General features: G+C 37.2%; 1 protein-coding gene across 10 annotated transcripts in view; it reads left to right on the forward strand.

Moving 5' to 3' along the window:
* Positions 1 to 22,903, forward strand: part of LOC120779091 (RNA-binding protein Musashi homolog Rbp6) — a 463,019-nt gene that overhangs the window by 259,913 nt on the left and 180,203 nt on the right. For all 10 annotated transcript variants that reach the window (XR_005705606.1, XM_040111247.1, XM_040111248.1 and 7 more), the window contains one exon: positions 6,439 to 6,531. Coding sequence is in view for 9 of the 10 variants with exons in the window: in XM_040111247.1 (XP_039967181.1) it covers positions 6,439 to 6,531 (93 nt within the window). In the remaining variant the exon portion in view is untranslated. The remainder of the gene's footprint in view (positions 1 to 6,438; positions 6,532 to 22,903) is intronic.

Genomic DNA, 22,903 nt, shown 5'->3' on the forward strand with positions numbered 1-22,903 from the left:
AGCTATGAGCTATAGTGGTCCGATATCAGCGGGTCCGTCAACTTAGAATTTTGTTGAGGAGTCATAAACGTGTGCAAAGCTTCAGTGTGGTAATTAAAAACTGAGGGTTTAATTTCTGTATACATTGTGACAAAAAAGTACCCGGTAATACAAATATTTAATTATTCATTAGTGAATTTATTTGGTGGCCTTCGAAGTAATCTACATCAGATATACCACTTATGACAACGGTTTTTTCGGTCCTCGAAACATTTTTGAAATTTCATTCAGCGAATTTTGTTTTATCTCTTCGATAGACTGAAAACGGGTTCTATTCCGATGATTGTCTCATGTCTCAACGGCAGTTATAATGCTTTTCATGAATGTGGAATCGAAATTAGCACGTTCAAGCATGGCCTTAGAGACCTGTTTACGGTAGTCTTTTTGAAAAAACTTCAGCTTTATCGGGACAAGTCGAGAAAGAACGTGTTTTATACAAAAATATCCAAAAAAATTTTTCGAACGAACTCGACGGATGTCGAGCTCTCTTGCCATTTCTTTAACACTTGCCTGACGATTTTTAAACACTTTTCTTCACTTTTTTAATTTCTCATCAGTTGAAGAGGTCTTACGTCGTCTTTGAAGGTTTTGTACCACTCGTAGGTTTGTGGAAACTGAACATTCGCAATGATTCCACTCCCGAAATTTGATTAAAAATATAAAATTTTAGACAAATTCTTTTTTAAATATTTTTATCCATTGTAAAAACCGCAACGCTCGTTCGTTATTTTTTATAAGATCTCCGACGTTGCCTGCTGGATATTCCAAACTTCGTGGCACACTTAATATACCAATATACCGTATCCAGCCCCCCATTATATCTGTAAATCAGTATATACTATTTCTGGACCTATTTAATAAGTCTTCGGTTTTATTCCTTCCATACTTGTGCCTTAACTGCTTTGTTATCGATTTCCATCTGTTTTGAGATATTTTTTTCAAAACACATATAAAGCTCTCGTTTCGTCCTTCCCAGCGGGCATGGCGTTACCTCCGTCTCAGATTCGTCTCAAGAGTATCACAGCTTTGCCAACTCCTCAGTATTTTCGTTCCTAAAAATGTTCTTGTGACCAAGATCCATATTATGTACAATTGGAGTAGAGCTGCCAGTGAGCTTAAAGCCTTCCTGCAGTAGCTGACTACGCTGGAATTAATCTGGGGTGTCAGCAAGCCAGCAGTTGATATGATACCGTAGTAATTCAATACGACTTCGCAGGTATCCTTTACACCTTGTACTTCTGCTTGGAAGATACTGACTGCGTTTGGTAGACGAAGAGAGAGAGAGAGAGACAGTCTATATACATAGCTAGAATTCTTCTCCGTAGGGAAATCTTTCCGTTCATGACTAGACCGCTAACTCATCCGAAAGTAGCTATTGAAATACCTTGTAACCTTGAAAGAATATAGAATATTTTAACTAAATTAGGACCACGGATTTTGTGAAGTCTCAAGCTACTAGTAGCACCAATAAGTTTATAACGGGTGATCCAATTAAAGGTACTTTTTTCAATAGCCTCTTTTGGGCCAAATTTTGTTCAGAGAATAGGCAAATTTCAGGCTCAATGGCTATGTAAACAAGTAAAATTCGGCTGCACCGAAGCTATCTATATATATATCTAGCTATATGATTGCGATCGTACGGTTTGTATGGCAGCTATATGTTATAGTTAACCGATCTGAACAATTTCTTCCGATATTTCATTTTTTCTGAGCACAGTAACTTATACCAGATTTCGTGCAGATATATCGTCGAATGAGGAAGTTTTCCATATAAGAACTAGTTTCCGATCGTTCAGTTGGTATGGCAGCTATATGTTATAGTGGTCCGATATCAGTAGTTCCGACAAATTGGAAGCTTCTTGAAGAGAAAATGGCGTTTGCAAAATTTCAAAAGAATATCTTAAAAACTGTGGGACTAGTTCGTATATATACAGACGGACAGGCAGACAGACGGACATGGCTAAATCGACTCAGCTCAACATACTGATCATTTATATATATACTTTGTAAGGTCTCCGAAGCTTCCTGCTGGGTGTTGCAAACTTCGTGACAGACTGAATATACGCTGATCAGGGTATAAAAAGCTAAAGCTGACATTCTCAAAGTATGATTTTGAAGAGTTTCTAAAATTTGTAACTAATATAATTTTCGATCAAAAATTCTGACGAAATTTCAAACGCCAAATGGGTGGTGCAATTACTCAAGTACAGTTAAAGAGAGAGGCGAAGCAAAGTTACATTGAATTGAATAATGTGTGCGCTTCACGCTTCTATTTTCTGTTGTTGCAGTCTTATTGAGCATACCTTCTTGGATGCCCAGCGGTGCGGCCGGCTGACTGTGCGCTCGGAAATTAAGAAGATAACGGACGATGCACTCATTCATCTTCAAATGCTACAGTGCTGCCGCGACGCGTCTGCCCCCAACAAGGAATGTGTTGCTACATGCACTGTTACCTCGTCCCGAAACTTACTTGCCAGCTGCCACGTCGCATTTTCCGCCAGAACAACAGCGCAAGCAGCAACATGCGTCGAACCAATCTGTTCGTGGGAGCAGGGCATACTCGTATATTTATGTATGACACCGGGGAGAGAGAGAGAGAGAGAGCGAGCGAGACGAAAGCGCTGCAGCAAGGAGGAAATGAGTTATGATAGCGCATCGCTGCCACTTGCACAATGATGCCACGCCAGCTTGCCATCCGATTGATGTTGTTTGTGTTCTTACGTATACTATTTGGTGCAACGGCATGCAAGTACGTTGTCCCCGCTTGGACCAAATCGCTTTTTAACAACGCTGCAATTTCAATAAGAGTCAGCAAGCTATGCCATCGCGCCAAGCCGTACATAAATGGGACGAACGGGAATCTTCGCTAAACAGCCAGACAGTGTGTGGTCTTCGTTTATATGGCAGCACCTACATATAGCCTGACTGTCAGCGCTTGTACCATGCAACCTTCAGCTGTACACGGGACCGGCGGGCTGTGTCGGTGTGCCAAAAGTACAGTAAACACAACAGCAACGCCTCGTACGCCAGCGGCAAGCTGTGTCCGACGCAAACACACACACACACAAACGCGGGTCGCTTTTGGTGGCCTACCTACCGCGTGTAGCAACAATTGCACTTGACACTGTCTACTCCGTATCGTGGAAATGGGCGGCCCATGCTGTATGTACGTTACATACACGAGTACGCGCATCCTTTCGCATTTTAGCCGACTGTTTGCAGAGAAGTTACTGCAAATGGTGTTGCTGACATTGTTATTGCTGCATTCGCCTCCGATTCTGCTGTTCTAGCATCTATCTATGCCGCTACAATAAGCCCTTTCAATGCATCCACCCTTGGTGCAGGCGGGCGGCACACAGCGACTGTGACTGCCGATGCTCGTTCGTTAGATAGATACTGAAGTGTTTTAATTTTACGACATTGCATGAATTTTATTGCTGGCATTGCACAAGGCACACTTCAGCAGCGGGCAAAATACGCCCTCAATAGTGCCGCAAGCATAGATTTGGTGTGTGTGTGTGTTGGTGTGTCGCCTTGGAGCGCACATTGAGTGCCGGGTGATAAAGTGCCTATGTACGAGTGCTTGTTCCCTAAAACTGTAGAAAGTTTGCTCTGATCATTTTGTTACTGCTTCTGACTTTTCACACTTCACACAACTCAACGGACTAACATAATACTCCAAAAATGTACGTAAAGGCGAAAACTTCCATTTCAATGGGAATTGTGGGTAGATTTTAAATTGTAAAGGATGTCGGGCTCGAGACCGGCGGTTTTAGTAAAAAGATTTTTTGTATCCCAGTGCCACATATTGCACATAGGGTGTTACATTTTGGTGCAACTAAAGGTTTTCTGTCTCCTGTAGTTCTTTATTTTCCGTTCTGGAGCGCCGTCAGACATTTTTTCCCAAGAATAAACTGCAGACGGTTGGTTTTACATCTGGAAATGTTTATACTCAACATTCATCCTGCGTCTGAAACTATTATTTTGCCATTCTTTTCTTATAAGCTCTATTAATGCTGTCGAGCTCTGTTTTCTAACTCGCTTCCACATCTGTTGGATTAGAATAGAATCATATGCGGTACTGTTTTCAAGCGTTAGCTGCTCCACCAGAAGTTTCTCCATATCCTATCTTTCGTCCTCATAAGGTGGGAACGGAAAGAAAATCGTCCACAAAGAAAGCAATCTTGCACAGAAAGAAAAAATCCACAAAAGAAACATTCGTACTCATCGCCATGTTCATATTTCTGTAAACACTTTCCAAAGCAGCCCTGCATTAAATTACAGCCAGTTCCGCTCTGATTCTTCACGTCGTGCTTCTTACGCTTGCATGTCTCTGATCAGCGTGTGTGTTCATCTACTTTTTGTCATTTCATACCAGCATTTCTGCCACTCATTTAGGCTATTTTGTCTTTTCTGCTTCCTCTCTTCAGTAGTAAGTCGTCTGCCGGTTCTTTTTGGTTTGTCGAAATTTCATTTGAGCTCCGTGGCCATTGTATCCGGTGGCATGATACCTGCAATGATTCCAACGTCTTCGTATGATACCGTCCGGAAAGCGCAGGCTACCATGATTGCACTTAACCGAACTATTGACCACGCCTATTCCGAATCTTTCTTGCGCTGTAATGGAACTCTCTATATAGGTAAGGCGTACTATCGTACTGACTACCTCATTTTGGTCAGGACAGTGCGTCTACGCTGACTAGGTCTTTGCTATGTTGGGACAACTAAAGGTCATATACAATATAAGTGTGGGGGAACATGTACTATATGTATTGTACATAGCGGTTTTAAATAGTTTCCTAATGGAAATTCATAGTAATTTCGAGCTTTTGGAGACTTCTATGAGCCAAATAACTAAGCCTCCAAAAATGTTTAGAGTATTGTAAAAAAAGGTCCAGTTATCGTTATTCGACAAAAATATTTTTGACTTCAGGGGTATAACACCTTTATTTCAGCGAAAACTTTTCCATACCATTCTAGTCAAAACGGATAGCATTATATCTAGATATGGGTATGTAGGTAGGTAAAGTAGTTATCTGACGACGCATCTAAGCCTTTAGGAGTATCACCACCGGTACTAATATCCCTTTACTCCATTTTCTGCACTCTGAATCACCCCAAAGTTTTCTGTGCAATCGCCGAGATATCGTCGAGATGGTTGTGATTATTCTCCTCTACAGAGCTTTACATTTTCATACAACATCTTTGAGAGTCTCATCTTCTTCTATCTTCTGACAGCTTCTACAATAGTTATTATATGGCGTTCCTAGCCTGTTGGCATGTCTGCTAACTAACCAGTGACCTGTTAGCATTCCTATTACAATTCTTATGTCGTAAGTATATTTTGGATTTTTATTATCGGCATGTGCGGTCCATATTTCATTTATGCCAGTTTTGTCTTCTTGTTAAACCAGTTAGGGAGCGATGAAATATCTACAAGCAGTCAGAGGCATATGAATTCCTAGCTTTCTGGAGCTTAATTGTAGGGTAGTGCTTGCTCTGGCTAGTTCGACAGCTTCACATTTACCAGGAATATTACTATGTCCTGGAATCCATTGCCATTTTTTTTGGTAAAATAAGATCTACTAAAAAATCAAATCATTCTTTCACTATCTTTGACGAAACTCTTAAATACATACATATAAATATATATATGTATATAAATATATTTTTTTGTTGTGAGGACACTTGTAATACACTGCAGTGGTCTAGTAGACGTTAGATCACTCGACTATCTCGTTTAGACCCATCCGTATAGCTGCTTTTACGTGTGTCCCTATCCACCTCACCTCTTTCCCAATCTTCTCTGGGAGAGAAGTCAATATTGGGAACCGAATTAAAGTTTAGTTTGATAGGCTTATGAAAATCCACGATTTTCGATCCCGTTATTGACCACTGTACCAATTTTCCGCATGTTATATTCGGCCTTACAAATGGATTACTGGAGGTGTGAATTTCTATGTGAACTCCACCATCCTGTTACAGGTGTAAAGTACTGTAGCTGCTTTCTACTTTGCCGTGACATTGTGGTTCTATTACCAATCGCCGGCCTCGGAGAAGGTTCAGTGGAGGATTTTTGCTGATATTTCGAGATTTATCCGCTGAACGGCATTTTAATACTGTGCAGAAATTTGCAGGAGTTTTCGAGTATTCAGGCTTGAGTTTTTGTATGTTTTTTTTTCCAAAGAACACTGATCGCATATCCTTAATATACAACTTTCTACTGCCATTAACATTTCTTATGATTCGAGACTATTGTATCATTCTCATACTTTCATGAGATCTGAAGATCTTGAACTTTTAAATGACGTTACATACGATTATATATTTAATACTTTTTTCTGTTTATTCGTTACAATGCCAAATATATTCAAACACTCTTTTTCATTCCTTTAACAGATGGTGACGCGAACGAAGAAAATTTTTGTGGGTGGGCTGTCCGCGCCCACAACACTGGAGGATGTCAAAAGCTACTTCGAGCAATATGGACCGGTAAGTACGAAAAAAATTTACTCGAAAAAGAAAAAGTGTGAATTCAAATATAAGAAAGTATACTAAACAGTGGTTTTAGACATGTGATTTTCAAAAAGCAATAAAACGCTTATAATTATATGCTATGGCAAAGGACTTAATTCTAACACAACGATAATAGTTTAGCAGTATGTTTTAAAAGTGATTTCGACTACTTTTTGCAGCAGTTGAGGCCACATGTCAGCCATAACGCGTTGCAGATTCTTTTCCAAGGCGTCAATCGTCTCAAGCTTATCAGAGTGTCTAAAAAAATATTGTGCAATTATTGAAAAATATCCATGCTCCCGCACAAAACTAAGACCACAACATATAATTTATTGAATTAGAAAAATAACTGAGTTAATTTGAGCCCACCTGAATAGAGGTAGACTTACCTTCGCTGAACCATAAGATATAACCGAAACTAAGTCTAGGCGTCTCAATAAATTTGTGATAGGCTCAAAGCGTTTTATCGATTTATAAGGATCTTACTATCTATTATGTAGATTAGGTAATACAACCGACCGGCGTTTTAACCAGTCCAAGTGTGATCCCGCGATTTCATCCCGTGTCCAAATGATTGTCGCGAGCAAGTGTTTTGATTGGTACAAATTATTAAAGGAGGGTCGAGAACGCATTGACGACGAATCACGTGCAGGATGGCCATGAACATTAACTGATTATCAATATTTTTCTTCTTTATTGGCCGAGTTTACAGCTAAGCGGTTTTGCGCCAATTGGAGACTCCTAGTGTAGCCAGGTTCTTCTCCACATGGTCTTTCCTTTTCTCCTGGCGGGTATTGTGTCGAATACTTTCAGAGCTGGAGTGTTTTCGTCCATTCGGACGACATGACTTAGCCAGCGTCGCCGCTGACTCTTAATTTGCTGAACTATATCAGTGTCATCGTATATCTCTCCATCGGCTGCGGTATTCGCCATTGCTCACGCGACCATAAACCATAAATCTTACGCAGAAAATTTCTCTCTAAAACTCGTAATGTCGAATCCTCAGATGCTGTCATCTCCCATGCCTCTGCACCATATAGTAGGACGAAAATAATGAGTAACTTATAGAGTTTGGTCTATCTTCGCCGAGAGAAGACATTATTTCTCAATCACCTACTCAGTCCGAAATAGATGAAATTATCGAAAACTTCGAAGTTATGACTATCAACAGTGACAAGGGAACCAAGTCGCGATTGCGACGACTGTTTGTTTGATGATAGGAGATATTCGTCTTGCCCTCGTTCACTATTAGCCTCATTTGCCTCGCTGACAAAGCAGAACTAACGGCGCGATTTTTGAGGCCAAAGATATCAGTATTATCGGCGTACCCTAGTAGTATTATAACTTCTCGATTAAGCTCTGCAGCTCGAATTATTTTCTCCAGCAGTAGATTGAAGAAGTCGGACGATAAGGAGTCATTTTGTCTCAAACCTCGTTTGATATTGTACGGCTCGGAGGGGTCCTTCCCGATCCTGACGGAGCTTTTAGTATAGCTCAACGTCAGTTTACACAGCCGTATTAGTTTTGCGTGAATACCAAATTCAGACAGATTGTGGGGTCTCCCTTTTTGTGGATTGGGCAGAGCACACTTAAATTCCAATCGTCGGGCATGCTTTTATCCCACCACATCATGCAAAGAAGCTGATGCATGCTCCTTATCAGTTCCTCGACGCCATATTTGAATAGCGCGGACGGAAATTCATCGGTCCCCGCTGGTTTGTTGTTCTTAAGACAATTACTTGCTATTCGAACTTCTTCATCCTCGGGCAATGGAACATCTGCTGCTTCGTCATAAATTGGTGAATCGGGTTAACCATCTCCTTGTGTCATGCATTCACTGAAATTCGGCCGGCTGGGGAAGTGTTCCCTCCATAGTTTTAGTATGCTCTTGCCATCACTAACTAGATCACCACAAGAGGTTCTATAATCTAACCCAGTTTAATAACGTTTGTATCGACGGGATTTCTTTACTTCCAAACTTATTGGTTTATATTTTTGTATCCACAATTATCCACATTTTGAGTCTGTAATTTATCAAAGTTTTCTACTTATTTAATTGTTTTTTATTTTGTTATAAAAAATGAATCTTCGTTATGCAAAATCCATTAGCAATGATTAATGTTAGCAAGTGGCACTAAAATAAGTAAAATTGGCGGATAAATTAGAATTTCTTCCGCCGTTTTTGTATAAAAATGCGGCGTTGAAGTCGACAGTTCGGCAGCAGCTGCAAGCGGATTATTACATTTGTATATTCATATTGAATAACTAAAAGTTATATAACTACATACATATGTATATGGCGAGCTGTTACCTAGTGACAAAGTGACGTATATTGAAATACCGTTATGAATTTTTTGCACAAATGCATTGTGTGTGTATTTTTAGCGCAAGCCGGCGTCAATAATTGAATTTCTATCGAAATGTAAAATATTCACACAAATTCACATATTTGTCGCACTTTACGTGTATACATATAAATGTATGTAATTTGTGTATGCGTGCGTTTATCCTGGCACTCAGATATCGTAAATTTTTACCGCTCCGCTGTACATATGGCAGTCGGAATGTAGATAAAGGTATACTATATATATATTTATGAGCGTCATTTCCAATTCTCAAATAATGCATTTCTCGTTTGAAGCAATGCATGCTTCGTGTGTATGTGTGCGCGTTTGTGTGTGTGACGGCATGCAGCTTTTGTAACAACAGTTCTTCATTTGATTCCAATATGGCGTAAGCAATGACTTTCTATTTGATGCTACCGGCAGTAAATTTGATTGACTGCTTGACAACGTTGCGCAATTTGCACAATGGAATTTTCTACTTCATTTTTAACAAAAGATAAATCACATTGCTGTGTTGGGGCGCAAATTAAACTAATTTGTTGCCGGTAGTGGGTAGGTATTGTGAACGAAAAGTGCATGCTTCAATAAAATGCTTGTTTATGAACGCAACTGCCTTGAGCGGTATTCTAGGCTAAAGGCCGGTATTTAAAAAAACATTTTTTATTTTGACTAAACATTTTTTATCATTCGTTTATTTATATTTGGAGATTAATATAAATAATAACTAATTTCAAAAAAATGTTTCCATTGTTTAATGCGTCTTTCACGTAGTGGGAGCCTAAAACGGTGTGTCAGCCACCGTTGTGGTGAACCGAAAAACAAAACAATGATGGATTCTTGATTAGTATGAATGCCGCTAACTCAAGGAATAGAATTTTCATAAAATAGCGGCTTCTCAAACATAAACGTAGTTCTTTCACTTTTTTTACTTTTTTGTAATTTTCTAACTTTTTTTTTAATTTTTTTAAAATATTAGAAATTTAAATTAAAAAAAAATCGTAAAATGGCGGCTACTCAAAAATTAAGTTCGATTTTTTCACTAATTTTTAACTTTGTCGATTTTTTTTTAAATATTAAAAACTTAAATTTTTAATTTTTTGTTGCTTCAAGTGATAGAGAGATATTTAAGGAATACTCGTGCTATATTTCAAGTGCTTCGGCTGATTAAAACTTGAGCTATCATGGCGACCGCATCAAGAGAAATCGTTTTGAGAAAAATACGTTTAAAGCTTCGTCGACCGCCAAACATAACTAGTTGCCAGGACGCTAAAAAGGCTATAACTTCGGAAATGACTTAAATTTTGAAAAATCCTTGCAGAGCGACATTTTTAAATATCGAAACTATCGTTTTATGACAAAAAAAGTTTTTGCATTTTGCTTTTCGATTTTTTCAAATTTTTGCCTCCGTACAATGTAAGAGCTACTATGCTAGAAGATATACTAGAATGCACTCTTAATGAGAGGTTGAGGTTAATTTCGTGTGGAAGAAGGTCCATTTTCATTAGTATTATTCTTTTATGAAATAGTTCAAATCTACTTCTAAAACTAATGGTACATTATAGTAGAAAATTTCAAAAATTCGATGTTAAACTTTCTTGAAAAATATAAAAAAAAAAAATTATTACACTGAAGCGTCTGGGAAAGAAATTAAATTGCGGTGCTTCTGCACCGAATTATGGTGATATTTAATTTGGAATCAAAAAATTAATACTATATCGTTATATAATACTTTTTCAAATGTAACTCCGAGAGGGTCATTCAAAATTTCAATTTACATTAATTATTTTTGGAATACTTTCAAGGAAAAAATCTGATTTTTTGTGAGAAAATCAGTGAATTTATTATTGTAAAATGAAAAATATTAACAGCTTCCAGCTTTATCTCGTAAATTATGTATACAAAAAGTGTAAAAAAGAAGTACTTTTGCAGTATTGAGAGGCACCGACTTTGAATACGTGAACTGTGGGGAAAACAATATATGTAAATTCTTGAAAGCTGATATAAAACTTTCATAAGGCAGCTTAACCATAACCTTGGCGAACGATTTAAAATTCAGCCATAAAAAAAAATAATGAGAAATAAGAGATAAAAAATCAAAAACTACTCCCTTCTTAAAGCTTGAAAAGTTCATACGAGTATTTGTTATAAAGTGTGCGTGGGAAATCAAGGAAGGCAACCCAATTTTAGTGATTTAGTATTAACCATATTTATGCTATCATAAAAATAAGATTACAGGCCAACATACTTGCTTTAACTGTGAGCATCGGACAGCGAAGTCAGCTCTTAGACTGAGGGAATCTTCTCTATAAGTAGTCTGTAATACCAGACATTCTATGATATTCACTTACTTGGCGTTTCCATCCAATACCATGGATTTTCGAAAGCCAATAGAATTGAATTTGGATTAGTTTCACAATGTTACCTTCACTTCCAGAGATGAGTGTGAAAAGAGCAAGGTGAACAGAGTTCCATTGATAAGCATAAGTATTCACGAATGGGTCCAATAGGTTAATAGAGTGGCAGTTGATGTCTTTTCAGCAAAATAAAATACCAAAATCGCCTTCTAACTACCAGATAACTGCAGTCACATCCATCCAGATATCAGCCAAAGAAATCCTTCTTGAAAAGAAAAAATTATATACGTCGTTCTCTACTTAAAGGTATTTAATCGACAAATATGCTATAAGTATATCATAGCCTCCGTATAGTCAATCCCTAACTTGCTGGCCGAGGCATGAATGGAATATGGGCCGCACATGCCGACTGTTAAAATTCAAACATAATGAACCACCTGGTGGAGGTGGTAACAGGTGACTGTCTTATTAGCAAACATGGCAGAACCATATGAAGACTATTGTCGAATCTGTCAGGAGTAAGATTATCATCAATAAATCAACATTATATCGCTAGATAATAGTAAAAAATCTTCTGTGCCAATGCAAAGCTTTGAATAGGAAAGGAATCACAGCTATTGGTGAGGGTTTCGTGAGTTGCACAGGTAAAACTTTTCGTGCTGATGAATTTTCTCAGAAATAGAGAGCGATTTAGAGAAGAGACAAAAGAGTGATTGGATTTTGGTGGTACTTTCACAATGGGCCTCCTAAAGGCCTAGTTGTGTCAACAGTCAGCCACTCTAACTACCGACTTAACATTGATTCAGATAAAAATATACAAATTCGATATTAATCCGACTCTAACATTTGACATAAAAGTAAATGATTCGACAAGTCGGAATGGAAGAGTACAAGTACCATTCATCTGAAGCTGCAAAATCTTCAGTTAACTTTGGAGCTGGAGTTGGGTTCTTCGTGCGTTCCTGGACTCACGCCAAACAAATTCAAAAGTCAAAGTCAAAAACAAATAGTGTGAAAAAGAAAATATTACTACTAGTTAGTAGAAAATAGTAAAATTGGTAATGTAATCGATATATACCCGATTGTAATGTGGTATAACCCACTGTAGAGTGCCATAGCCGACTTCAATGCCTATAAAACCTATTTATATATAAAAATAATGTTGTTTGTGTGCGGCTTGTGATTGCATGTCGTTCATGTGGCCCAAAGCTATTCTGGTCACATTTGTTTGATCAATACCAATGCAATACGATATGAAAAAAAACACAAAAATTCACCCAAATGTTGCCAACGGAAAATTCCAAAAAGTGAAAACACAAGCAAAACCGAAAAAATCAAGCATAATGGTTTTCATATGAAAGGAAGCATTTCGAAAGCGCCAAAAAGGAATATAGCAAATGTTTCATTTTGACAGGCACACGCGAGCACACTTTTCTGCAAAGCTATCCATGTGTTCGTCGCTGAAGTTCTAATCAATAAGTGCCGTGTGGCACAGGAGGTGCGCTATTTGCATTTGATATCTATTTTCCTACTGAAGCTATATGTTTGATTAGAGGAGACAGCTGCATAAGCCAATACAAAAAAGTATGATAAAAAGCCGAGGTATCTTCTACAACCAAACTAAACTGGCTTCTAATTTTAATTAATATTCAAGAGGTCGACGATAAATCAAAATAAAAAATAATAAGCTCAATCGAATTTCGTGAAGATATCTTGTCAAACAAAAAAGTTTTCCAAGCAAGCCCATGTTTCCCAATGTTCAGTTTCCATGGCAGCTACATATATGCTATAGTAATTCGATATCAACAAATTGTTCGGAGTTTGCATTACTGCTTTAGATAATGAGCCATGTCCAATTTCGTGAAGATATCCCATCAAACGAAAAAGCTTTCCATACAAGCTCTTTATTTTGATAGTTCAGTTTGTATGTCTATCCTATAGTGATCCGATATCACTGATTATTTGTACCAACTTCTAAAGGATGAGGGAATAGTTCGTGTATATACAGACATCCGGACACGGCTAGGTAGGTAGGAGTGAAGCATTGTTGTATTTCGGGCTCAATTAACACTAGCTGTGGCATTTTGATGCACTAGTCGTAGATCTTTTTATAATTGCTATCATGTTTCACCTCCTCTTTCAAATGATGAAGCTACTAATGTCTGATATGCTTTTTGTAAACATCCATTCAAGGTTGGTGCTTGATGGATTCCAAGTGTTCTGTGTCGGATATACGATAGGGCTGGGCGTTCACAAAGAAAGTGAAAAATTATTTCCTTATTCCTTACTATTTCGCAGCCTCGGCCGATGTTGTGGTAGGGCATACCCATTTTGGACGCTTGTTCTCCAAAAGGCCAATGCCTTGTTATGGTAGCAGTTAGGCTGTATATACTTTCCCTGGATCTATATATGGATTATAAGTCGTTAGTTCTTTTCCTGTCATATGTTGGCCATAACTGTTTAGTTATATTGTATTTTTTTATATTTTTCCGTCTGTTATTTGCAACTTTTTTTAAAATTATATATAGAGCTCTCTCTTGATCGATCATAGCAGGCTTGGTATTAGGTCTGCCGCGGATTCGTCCTTTGCCAACTCATGGGTGACGACAAGGCCAGGATCTGGGTATATTGCTGCTTTATGTATCCTCTCACAGTTATTCAATACAGCTTCACAGGCCTTCTCTATGCCCATTTTAAACCCGTAGTCTCCATAATATACTATTAAGTGAGTATTAGTGACTATATCCTTGTGTACTCTTGCATTTTTAGTAATTTTGAAGCATAAAATTTGGCTCGAAGAATGAGAATGCATACATTTACATATATATATTTGCTATAACTTCTATAGATGAAGGAAATCATCCTTGGAGAGTAATAAAATGGAGTGTAGCCAATAATGTACAAATTGGCTCATCGACTTTTGCTTTTGTGCATTTCATATCTCAAAACAACTAGTAGGGACCTTACTTTATTCACCACAAAAAGAGACGTTTGCTCTTTATTTGTAACAAGTTTGCTATAGCGTATTTTACAGTAGCTGCCCACAACCTGCCAATCGTTGTAGAGTAGTGAATCGAATCAAAAACTCAGCTATTTATATCAAACAAATTTTCTAAAGCCACGTTTTTTCTAACACCTTCTTACACAGCATTAAAATTAAAGAAATTCGATGATAACAACACCCGCTACAAATAAAGATTTTCTTCTTCTTCTTTACTAACGTAGACACCACTTACGCAGTTATAGCCGAATAAGGTTATGTTGAAAATATCTGAAAATGCGCTAACTAATAGATAAATAAGTTAAAAGTATTAAAATTACAGCCAGTTTAGTTCTTAAGGATTTGTTAAAAAATGGTTTTGGGCGTGGCATCGCATGGCATTACGTGAAATTCTCCAAATATGTGGACTCCAGTACCAATGGTTGAATTTTCAATTAGTATTTCAGAAAGATTTTTTCCCAAAAAATTTTGTATCGAAAATAGGGGTCAATATTTTCTTAACCCTTATATAACCAATATGAAGAGTATCCGGCTTCGGCTTCATATCGAATATATTGGTAGGCAGGCTTAAAATCACTATTCCTGGTTTCAAATCTGCATATAATTGCCTGCCTGGCAGTCTGGATTTGAATCTTTTGGAAGACAGTTCGTCATCAGAGTTGGAGAACATGGCTTGCCGAATACTCCGTATAAATTCGATGAGTCTCAGAATACCTTTGGTCTTAGCAGCATCGTCAATACTACTAGACCGCTCAAAAGCCGAATCGTTTGAGGACTTGAATGAAAGCAAAAGATGACCATTTGGAATAAAATATTGTACATCGCTGCCGTATTAAATGAAAAAAATTTTATGAGAGTTTGAACTTGCAACAGCACCTATGGCAGGACTAAGCAGTTGTAACCGAACTTATGGCAGAACTAAGCAGAAAGGTTCTACATAATTGGCGCTGATCTATAGTAAAAGCAATTCTTCCATAGACAACATAGACTACAGTGTTGTATATAATATACATATACTATAATCAATAGCTCATTAGCTAATTAAATTGTTTGGACTATAACGTTACTGGTGGCGCATCATGGTCAACTTCTTGGCAATACATTTGCGCTGTAGAATATTGAAACAAACAATATTTTTTTTTGCCTTCTGGTAACAATTAGACACAAACTTTTTGAAGATTTGAAAATCTAGCAATAAAACACTAAAAAAAAATTATTTGAAATTATATCTAGATATTTTGTGAATTAATACTAATATATAGATTTTGAATATACATATTTTATAGTTTTCCCAGAATCGTACCAAAACTTAAACTTAACCTTTTGGGTAAGCCCGTCTACGGAGACGGGAATAGTCAGCGAAGGGGCGGGTTTGGGACTCAATATTTCACAAAGCAACATGCTTGAGATCTGATCCTTAATAGGGTATGTTCTTACCTACATATTCTTCTTCTTTTTTCTTCAATAGCCTTGGTTGAAAGAGGTCTTCCTATCATTGGGGGTGTTTTTGACGTGGCAGGTACCAAACCATACAAGCCTAGGAAGGAATGTTTGGCCTTCTCACAATAGTTTGCCTTCAAATGGTTGTTTGTTGGCCAAAGAATACTTGGCCTAAGATTGGAAGTCGTGAGCTGCTTGAGCCATATATAAAATAATAATATCTGTATATTCCCAAAGGAACTTCTACACATGACTCTATTCTCCGTTACTTATGTTCACATGATAAAAAAATGCACTAAGTTAAAAAAAAAACTTCAAAACTAGTAGTAAGCAGATGACCCCCTTCAAAATATGCCTCAAAATTTAAAATTTATAAATTTCACTTAAAGAAAGCTAATAACAGCCAGAAGATCTATAAATAGCTAAATCAATTCATCGCTGTCGTTATAAGGCAATGCATTAATGAATTGTGTGATTAAATGAAAAGAAAACCTATAACAATTCACTTTAATCAAAAACAATCGCTTTTGCACTTTTCAACAAATTAAAATTTAAAATTCTTTTTATCTATCCATGTCTTTACAATATGACCGTCAATGCCCTGAGTAAAATAAAATAAATAATGAAAATAGTCACTGGCTTCTGCCGTTTAGTTTAAATGGTTGTCGCTCTCAATCATTTATTTGCTTTCCGGAGTTTCTAGCTATTTTTTGCTTGCATGACAAACTGTACGGCGAAACTTTATTGATGACTCCTTATGGCTTATCTGCTTGCAATCCATTTATTTTATAACATTTCATTTCGTTTTGATGGATACTTTTACAACAGATCTTTTACTTTGCTCCACTGCTGTACAGCTATACTGCTGGTGGCATCAGTTTGCGCTTCAACGAATAAATAGCATTTTACTGCTGGTTGCATATCTCTGCACTAAATCTTTTGTAGCTTTGTCATATTGACATAGAAGCAGGAGCAGCGTACTGTACTCATTTGTAAATGCAGAATCAAGGCCAAAGCAAAGCGAAGGTACGAATTCATTACTTTAAGACATTTTTGTTATGGTTTCATGCAATGAAGACTAAGTTGAGGTGTAGCGGTGGAAGTGAGGTGTGCTTTAATACAGACTTATTAATTGATATTTACTTACGTTTAAGCGCAAAGCAAAAAAGCAAGTGGAGCCATAGTTGATTTTCGGCTAAAGTTTATGTACTAAGAGCACATTTACTATTTTGCTTTGCTGTGCTAAATATGTAAATTTTTCACTAAAAGATTAAGACAGTAGTAACGACACTTCAAGACAGTTTTTTTAATAGAAATTTTGTCTTAAACCTTTTCTTAATATGAAGCAACTTTAATGGTGTCCAAGCTGTGACAGGAAACTTCCAGCCTATATGTAGTGTTGTTAACTTCCAAGCAGATTTGTTTGCTTTTTTTTATATTTTTTGAAAACGCCCCCTGATGTATAAGTTTCAGCCCAAAAAAAATATTTATTATAAAAAGAACTCTTTATTTTCAATTTAAATCGAGCTTAAATTAAATAGTTTGGTAGTCCTATATATTTTCTATGGAATTTTGTAATTTTTTCCACTAACTTAAAAATAAAAACTTTTTTTCTTCAAAATAAATAAACCTACAACTTCAAAATATTTATATTCTGCTATTTTCCGTGCTACAAAAAAGTGTGTATATTTTTTTACATTTCAACGTTTCTTCCAAAGTTATACTTTTTTAATGTTATGCATGAAGTGTACTATATTCATATAGTACGCCATGACGTATGAGCAACACAGAATGCAAATCACTTCTGTGAAGGTTCAGCACATTTGATTTCTAATGTTAACTACGTATTACTTTGAAACGGGTAATTTTATGAAAAAAACGTTAAAATATCACCTTTGCAAAGTTATAAATTTGCTTACTTAATATTAAATATCGGAAAATCGCGAGAGATATGATATTGGCACTGTTTAAATCGAATCGAAATAAAGTCCTTTTTTAAATCTTTCTTTAAGTACAAAAAATTAGATTTCAACTTATTTTTTAATAAAATTTTGAGGATATATTATGTCGTGGTAGGCAATGAGGATGTTTGCATACTTCATAGTGCTTGCTTGCATCAATATCTTCAAGGTATTTAATATATTGATTTAGTAAATATATTGTATACAAATTTTTGTAATAAAAAATAAATACCCAGATATGTATGTGAGCAGCATTTAATCTCATATCTTAAATAAAATAATTTTCACTTTCATTTTAATAATTCACTTCAGCTAATGTGTGTTAATTAGGGAGGTCAGTGCAGTACAATTCCAGCGGGTGATCGCGTGACAAAAGTGTAACTGGCCGTTTAATGCCTTTTTTATAGAAAAGAGACACAATGAAGTTGTTGAAACTTTACTGTTAGTTGAAAGGCGCCTGGCAGTTTTGACCGCAATTAGTTCAACGGGTTTATGGTTAACCAAAATCGTCAATTTTTCCATTTTCACCTATTGCAAGGTGATGTGTCGAAGTAGTATGCCAGGTAATAAATACGCCATAACAAATAATATAAAATGGCTAGTGAAAGCGAGATCTCAAACTCGCTGTCCAATGGCCAGCAAAGTTATTTCCTTAATATATATTGAAATATGTGTATTTAATAGTTAACGCCTTGGTATTCTGCTCCTAGTGTACAGATTAATGAGTCTCTTCAACGTTTTCTGCAGAAACAAGGACACTAATGGGTTTGAAATCCTTGGCAGCGACTTGAGAGCTTTCTCCGGACTTCGGTATAAAGGCTACCTTAAGCAGTCTCCAGGCCTTCGGCACATAACCTAATCTCACACAGTTCGCGTAGTTAAGAATTTGAACATACACTGCAGTTCTGCTAATATGATATGTTTTAAATAATTAGTAAATTCGAAAAAGATTATAATATTTGGTTATTGCATATTTCGATAGTCCATCCCTTCAAAAATCGTTTGGGTTACAGCTCTCTAAAATATAGCCACACAGTCAATCAACTCTATTAGATTCCTTTAAATGGCAAATAACGAAGAACTTGCTAAAAGTTAATTTGTTTTCATACCCTTTACATAGCGTTATCCAGAACTACCCATTCTGAAGTAAATCATACTGCACCTTCTCAAGGTTAGATTTCAGTAGCTACTTCCAGTACCATTTAGAACTGAATGGGGAAGAGGTTTAGTGGAAAGCAAGATACTACCTTTATCTATGCTCACGGATCTTAAATGTACTTCAGAGTAGGGGCGGTGAATAATCCAATGATCTCGACATCTCCATCTTTTTTTCTTTATCCGAGTTTCAAATGGAAAACTTCAGGAGTTCTACTGAACAAATACGGCAAGATAAAGAAACCACCTATATACATGGATTGCAGGGCGGCATTGCTGGTCTTTTCGAAGCCAAAAATTAATTCGGTAGTAAACAATTGCAGTAAGACCTCAAGCCCACTGCCAGATCAACTTCACTTATTCATAATTGAGTTAGCGATAACAGGAACATTTTTAGGAATGAAAATACTGACAAGTTGGCAATGCTAGGAGGCTCTTCAGACCAATCTGAGACGAAAAACAACGAACGTTGAGAACAGTAACTGTTTGACATGAAGTTTGTAGTGTCCAGAAGGAAATATGAGAGACCATACTGCATAAACGTATATATAAATGATCAGCATTATAAGCTAAATCGATTTAGTAATGTTCGTCTGTCTTTCTATATCCCCCAGGCGGGCAGGGGTTAGAATTTGGCCGCCGACGTAAGTCTGTCGTAAGATGGGAATTTAATACGCACTTTGTCTGTTATTTTGTCTTGTCTCGAAATTTCAGCAAAGTCTTGTCAGAGATAATGTTATAATACTCAGCTTGAACTGATATTATAGACTTTGAATGAGATTTTTTCTAATGAAAAGGAATTTGAAGTTTAAGCGATAAATGCCACCATTCATTAAGTTTGCTGGGTGCTCGACTGGTAGTAGCAAAAGCTAAAGGTCTGACTGGAGATTTAAATCTGGTACCACAGGGAGCAGTTAGCACTTGGACGTCGCTCCAATCTGCTCATTAGGGAGATTCGTGGTGGCTGTGGATGAAGCCTTAATTCAGTTTGGAGTCGCACTAATACCAAGTGATGAGCCCACAGCATGGCAGAGGTTTTAGGTCGGCCTCGAAACTGACCATGATGAAAAGGTGTCTATTCCAACTGACCAGTTAGAAAATGCTTTTTGCAAGTATTTTGAGAAAAACGCATTTAAAGTTTAGGAGACAATTCTAGTGAACACGAACGCCACTTCACAAAATCGGCTGTATCTCCGAAAATAAGTCGAATTTTTAAAAATCCTTCCAAAGTCATACTTTTGAAAGTCCAAACTTTCAAGATATGCAAAAAAAATCGATTTTTTTTTAATTCTAGACAAGAATTACGGAGGTATAATCTGAAAATTGGCACATGTACTTTTCTCTTCAAGAAGCTGCATAGTTTTCGGAACTGACAATATCGGACCACGGTCTAGTTCTTGTATACAAACTTCTTTACTTGTGAACTGTTGCATAGCTTCAGGACAACTGATGTTTACCCTTTTTTCAGATTTTAAAATTCTTTGTATATATCCACTATAGTCTCAATTTCTACTACATTCATAAATACATGTATATATACTATCTTTAGGCAACTCCCACAAATTATTTAAATGTAAAGTGTACGAGCAAAGTTAAATAGCGAGCGAGTTGTAGAGGGCGTTGCTCGTCAGAGTTCAATTGGGAATGCAAACCAACACGTGACACAAAATTTATTTTCCAATTTCAGCCGAAATGTGCATTTCAACATACATTTGCTTATTCATTCGTTCGAAATCCAAGGCATTATAATCGTGCTGGACACAGCCAGTATGGCTGTTGGGAGGGCGCCTCCAGTGAAATGGGCTTGCATAAGAAAAACGGAAAGGCACACAATGACAATTGTCACAGGCAATTCATGCGTTGCAGCAATGACTGTCGTGAATGTCCAGATTCTTGCCTCGTTCTTACTTTTGCCGCCTCCGCTGACCCCACTCCACTCTGCTCTGCTGCTGCACTGCTGCTGTTCCAAAGCTGGCTCTGTTCTACAAATAGGTACTTTCGCCATTGGCAGTTGGCTGTTGGCAGTTGGCAGCTGCAGCAGTGAGCGACACAACAGCCATAATAGCAATATCTTCGTATGAATAGACACATGTGAATACAGCCTTACAGGCATGCATCCACATACACATGTGGACATTTTGACCTCCAGCTAACTGCCATGTTCGACTGCAGCGTCATTCCTCTTAGCTTTGCTGCCACTCATTGGCGTGTTGTTGTTGTTCTCTTTGCAACAATTGCTGTTGTAGAGAATTTCAATTGGAAATTTGAAATTTTCATTTACACGCGTTTACATTTGTTGCTGCCACCCCTGTCCGCCCCTAGTTAAACCGGTTATTTGAGCTTACGAATGCAAGCAAACCGAAACAGGAACGCACACATGTGCAGGAGTGTGCGTGTGCGGTATAAGAAATGAGCACTTCCGTGCATACAAAATGCAGCCGGACACGACAAGCCGACCAACCAGCCACCGGCCACACTGACCGTCGTCAGCACAGGCATACAAACTACAGGTTGCCAGTGGAACCTGACTATTTAAATTCATTTTGTTGTACAATCAGCATTTCCTTGCCGCCATTCCTTCGCTGGCTGGGCTGGGCTGGCTGCTGGCAGGGATTGGCGAGCGGTTTTCTACTCAAGTATTCCATTTGCATTGCACTTATCTTCCGCTTTGCTAATCTTCCGTTCAATTTGTGACATCTTAAAAGAGTAACATTGCATACGTGATATGTTCGCAGGCGTTTGGGCGGCGGAAGTTAATACGTCCAAGCATTGTTGTACTACCTTTGGGGGCCGCAGGGACTATGTTCACTGTCGTCAACGCACATTTGGTACTTGCATATTTATGCAGCAGCAATAAAAGTCAAATTTCAGTATGGTAATGAAGATAAATTTGCGGAGAACTATTCTTATTCAAACTGAAAAGAAATTGCCGTGAAAAATATTTCTCAAAGTGTTCACATTTCAGCAATTTAACGAGAATCTGAGTCGTGGGTGAGCTATTTTATTCAATTATACTCTCAATTTATCTAAAAAACTGTCGCAATAATAAAATGTCTAAATCGAATCCACTGCACACAAGTTTGGTTAGGTCGAGTTTAGTTTGATAGTTGATCCCTCAGCGTGGCGATAAATCACACTTATGATAGTCTAAGTCCTTTGTCCTATCTGAAAATCTCCAGTAGTTATCAGCTACCGGCTATATATAATCTAAAGCTATCACAAATCCAGTAGATATTTTATTTTTGTTTCATTCTTTTTCATCTGGATATCTAAAGGTATGAGCTCCCATGTGAGCTAGTTCCTCAGTTTTTGAGATATCGTTTTGAAACAATTGCGTTTCTGAAAAAGTTTACTCATTTGTCAGAACCGTCGTTATCGGACCACTAAAGCATATAACTGCCATACAAACAGACCGATAAAACTCAAGTCCTATCTGAAATAAGTTTTCTCTAAATTTAGCATAGCTTATTATCCAGAGCATCGTTAGAATCTTCGAACAAATTGTATTCCTCCATTTGGATACCACACTGAGCTATTCTTCGGTTAGTTCGTAGACAATATTTAAAAAATTTTCTTTAACCTTAAGAACAACGTCGTCAGCGTGGGCTATCACCATAAAACTTCATTCCTCGAGTTATGTAAGTAGGTCGTTAACTACCAAGATCCAAAGAAGTGGGGAAAATACCCCAACCTACAGGTGACTCCTGTTAACCTTTTGGAATGCCTTTGCACAAGCCCACTCCGCCTCGCACAGTGTTGCGAAACCGGAATTTTTTGGAAATCATATTGCCTAAACTGTAATTTTAATTGTATCGATGAGAAACTTCTACAGATTGGTCAGAATGAAATCCCAAACAGAATGAGTGAAAAACAAATTTACACCGAAAAAAATTGTTGGGTCAAATTTTCAACAAAAGTAAAAAAAAAAAAAGTTGTTCGAAAAAATTTGCAAAAAAAATGTATTTTAATTCTTATTTTATTTCAGATAAATACCCTATGATTAGTTTTTTAAAAAAAGTATAGGGTGGTCCGAAAAAGAATTATAAATGTCAAATTTTCATGATTTTTCGATATTTGTTGAAAAACTCTGAA

The sequence above is a fragment of the Bactrocera tryoni genome, chromosome 5, assembly GCF_016617805.1.
Source record: "Bactrocera tryoni isolate S06 chromosome 5, CSIRO_BtryS06_freeze2, whole genome shotgun sequence".
NCBI lineage: Eukaryota > Metazoa > Arthropoda > Insecta > Diptera > Tephritidae > Bactrocera > Bactrocera tryoni.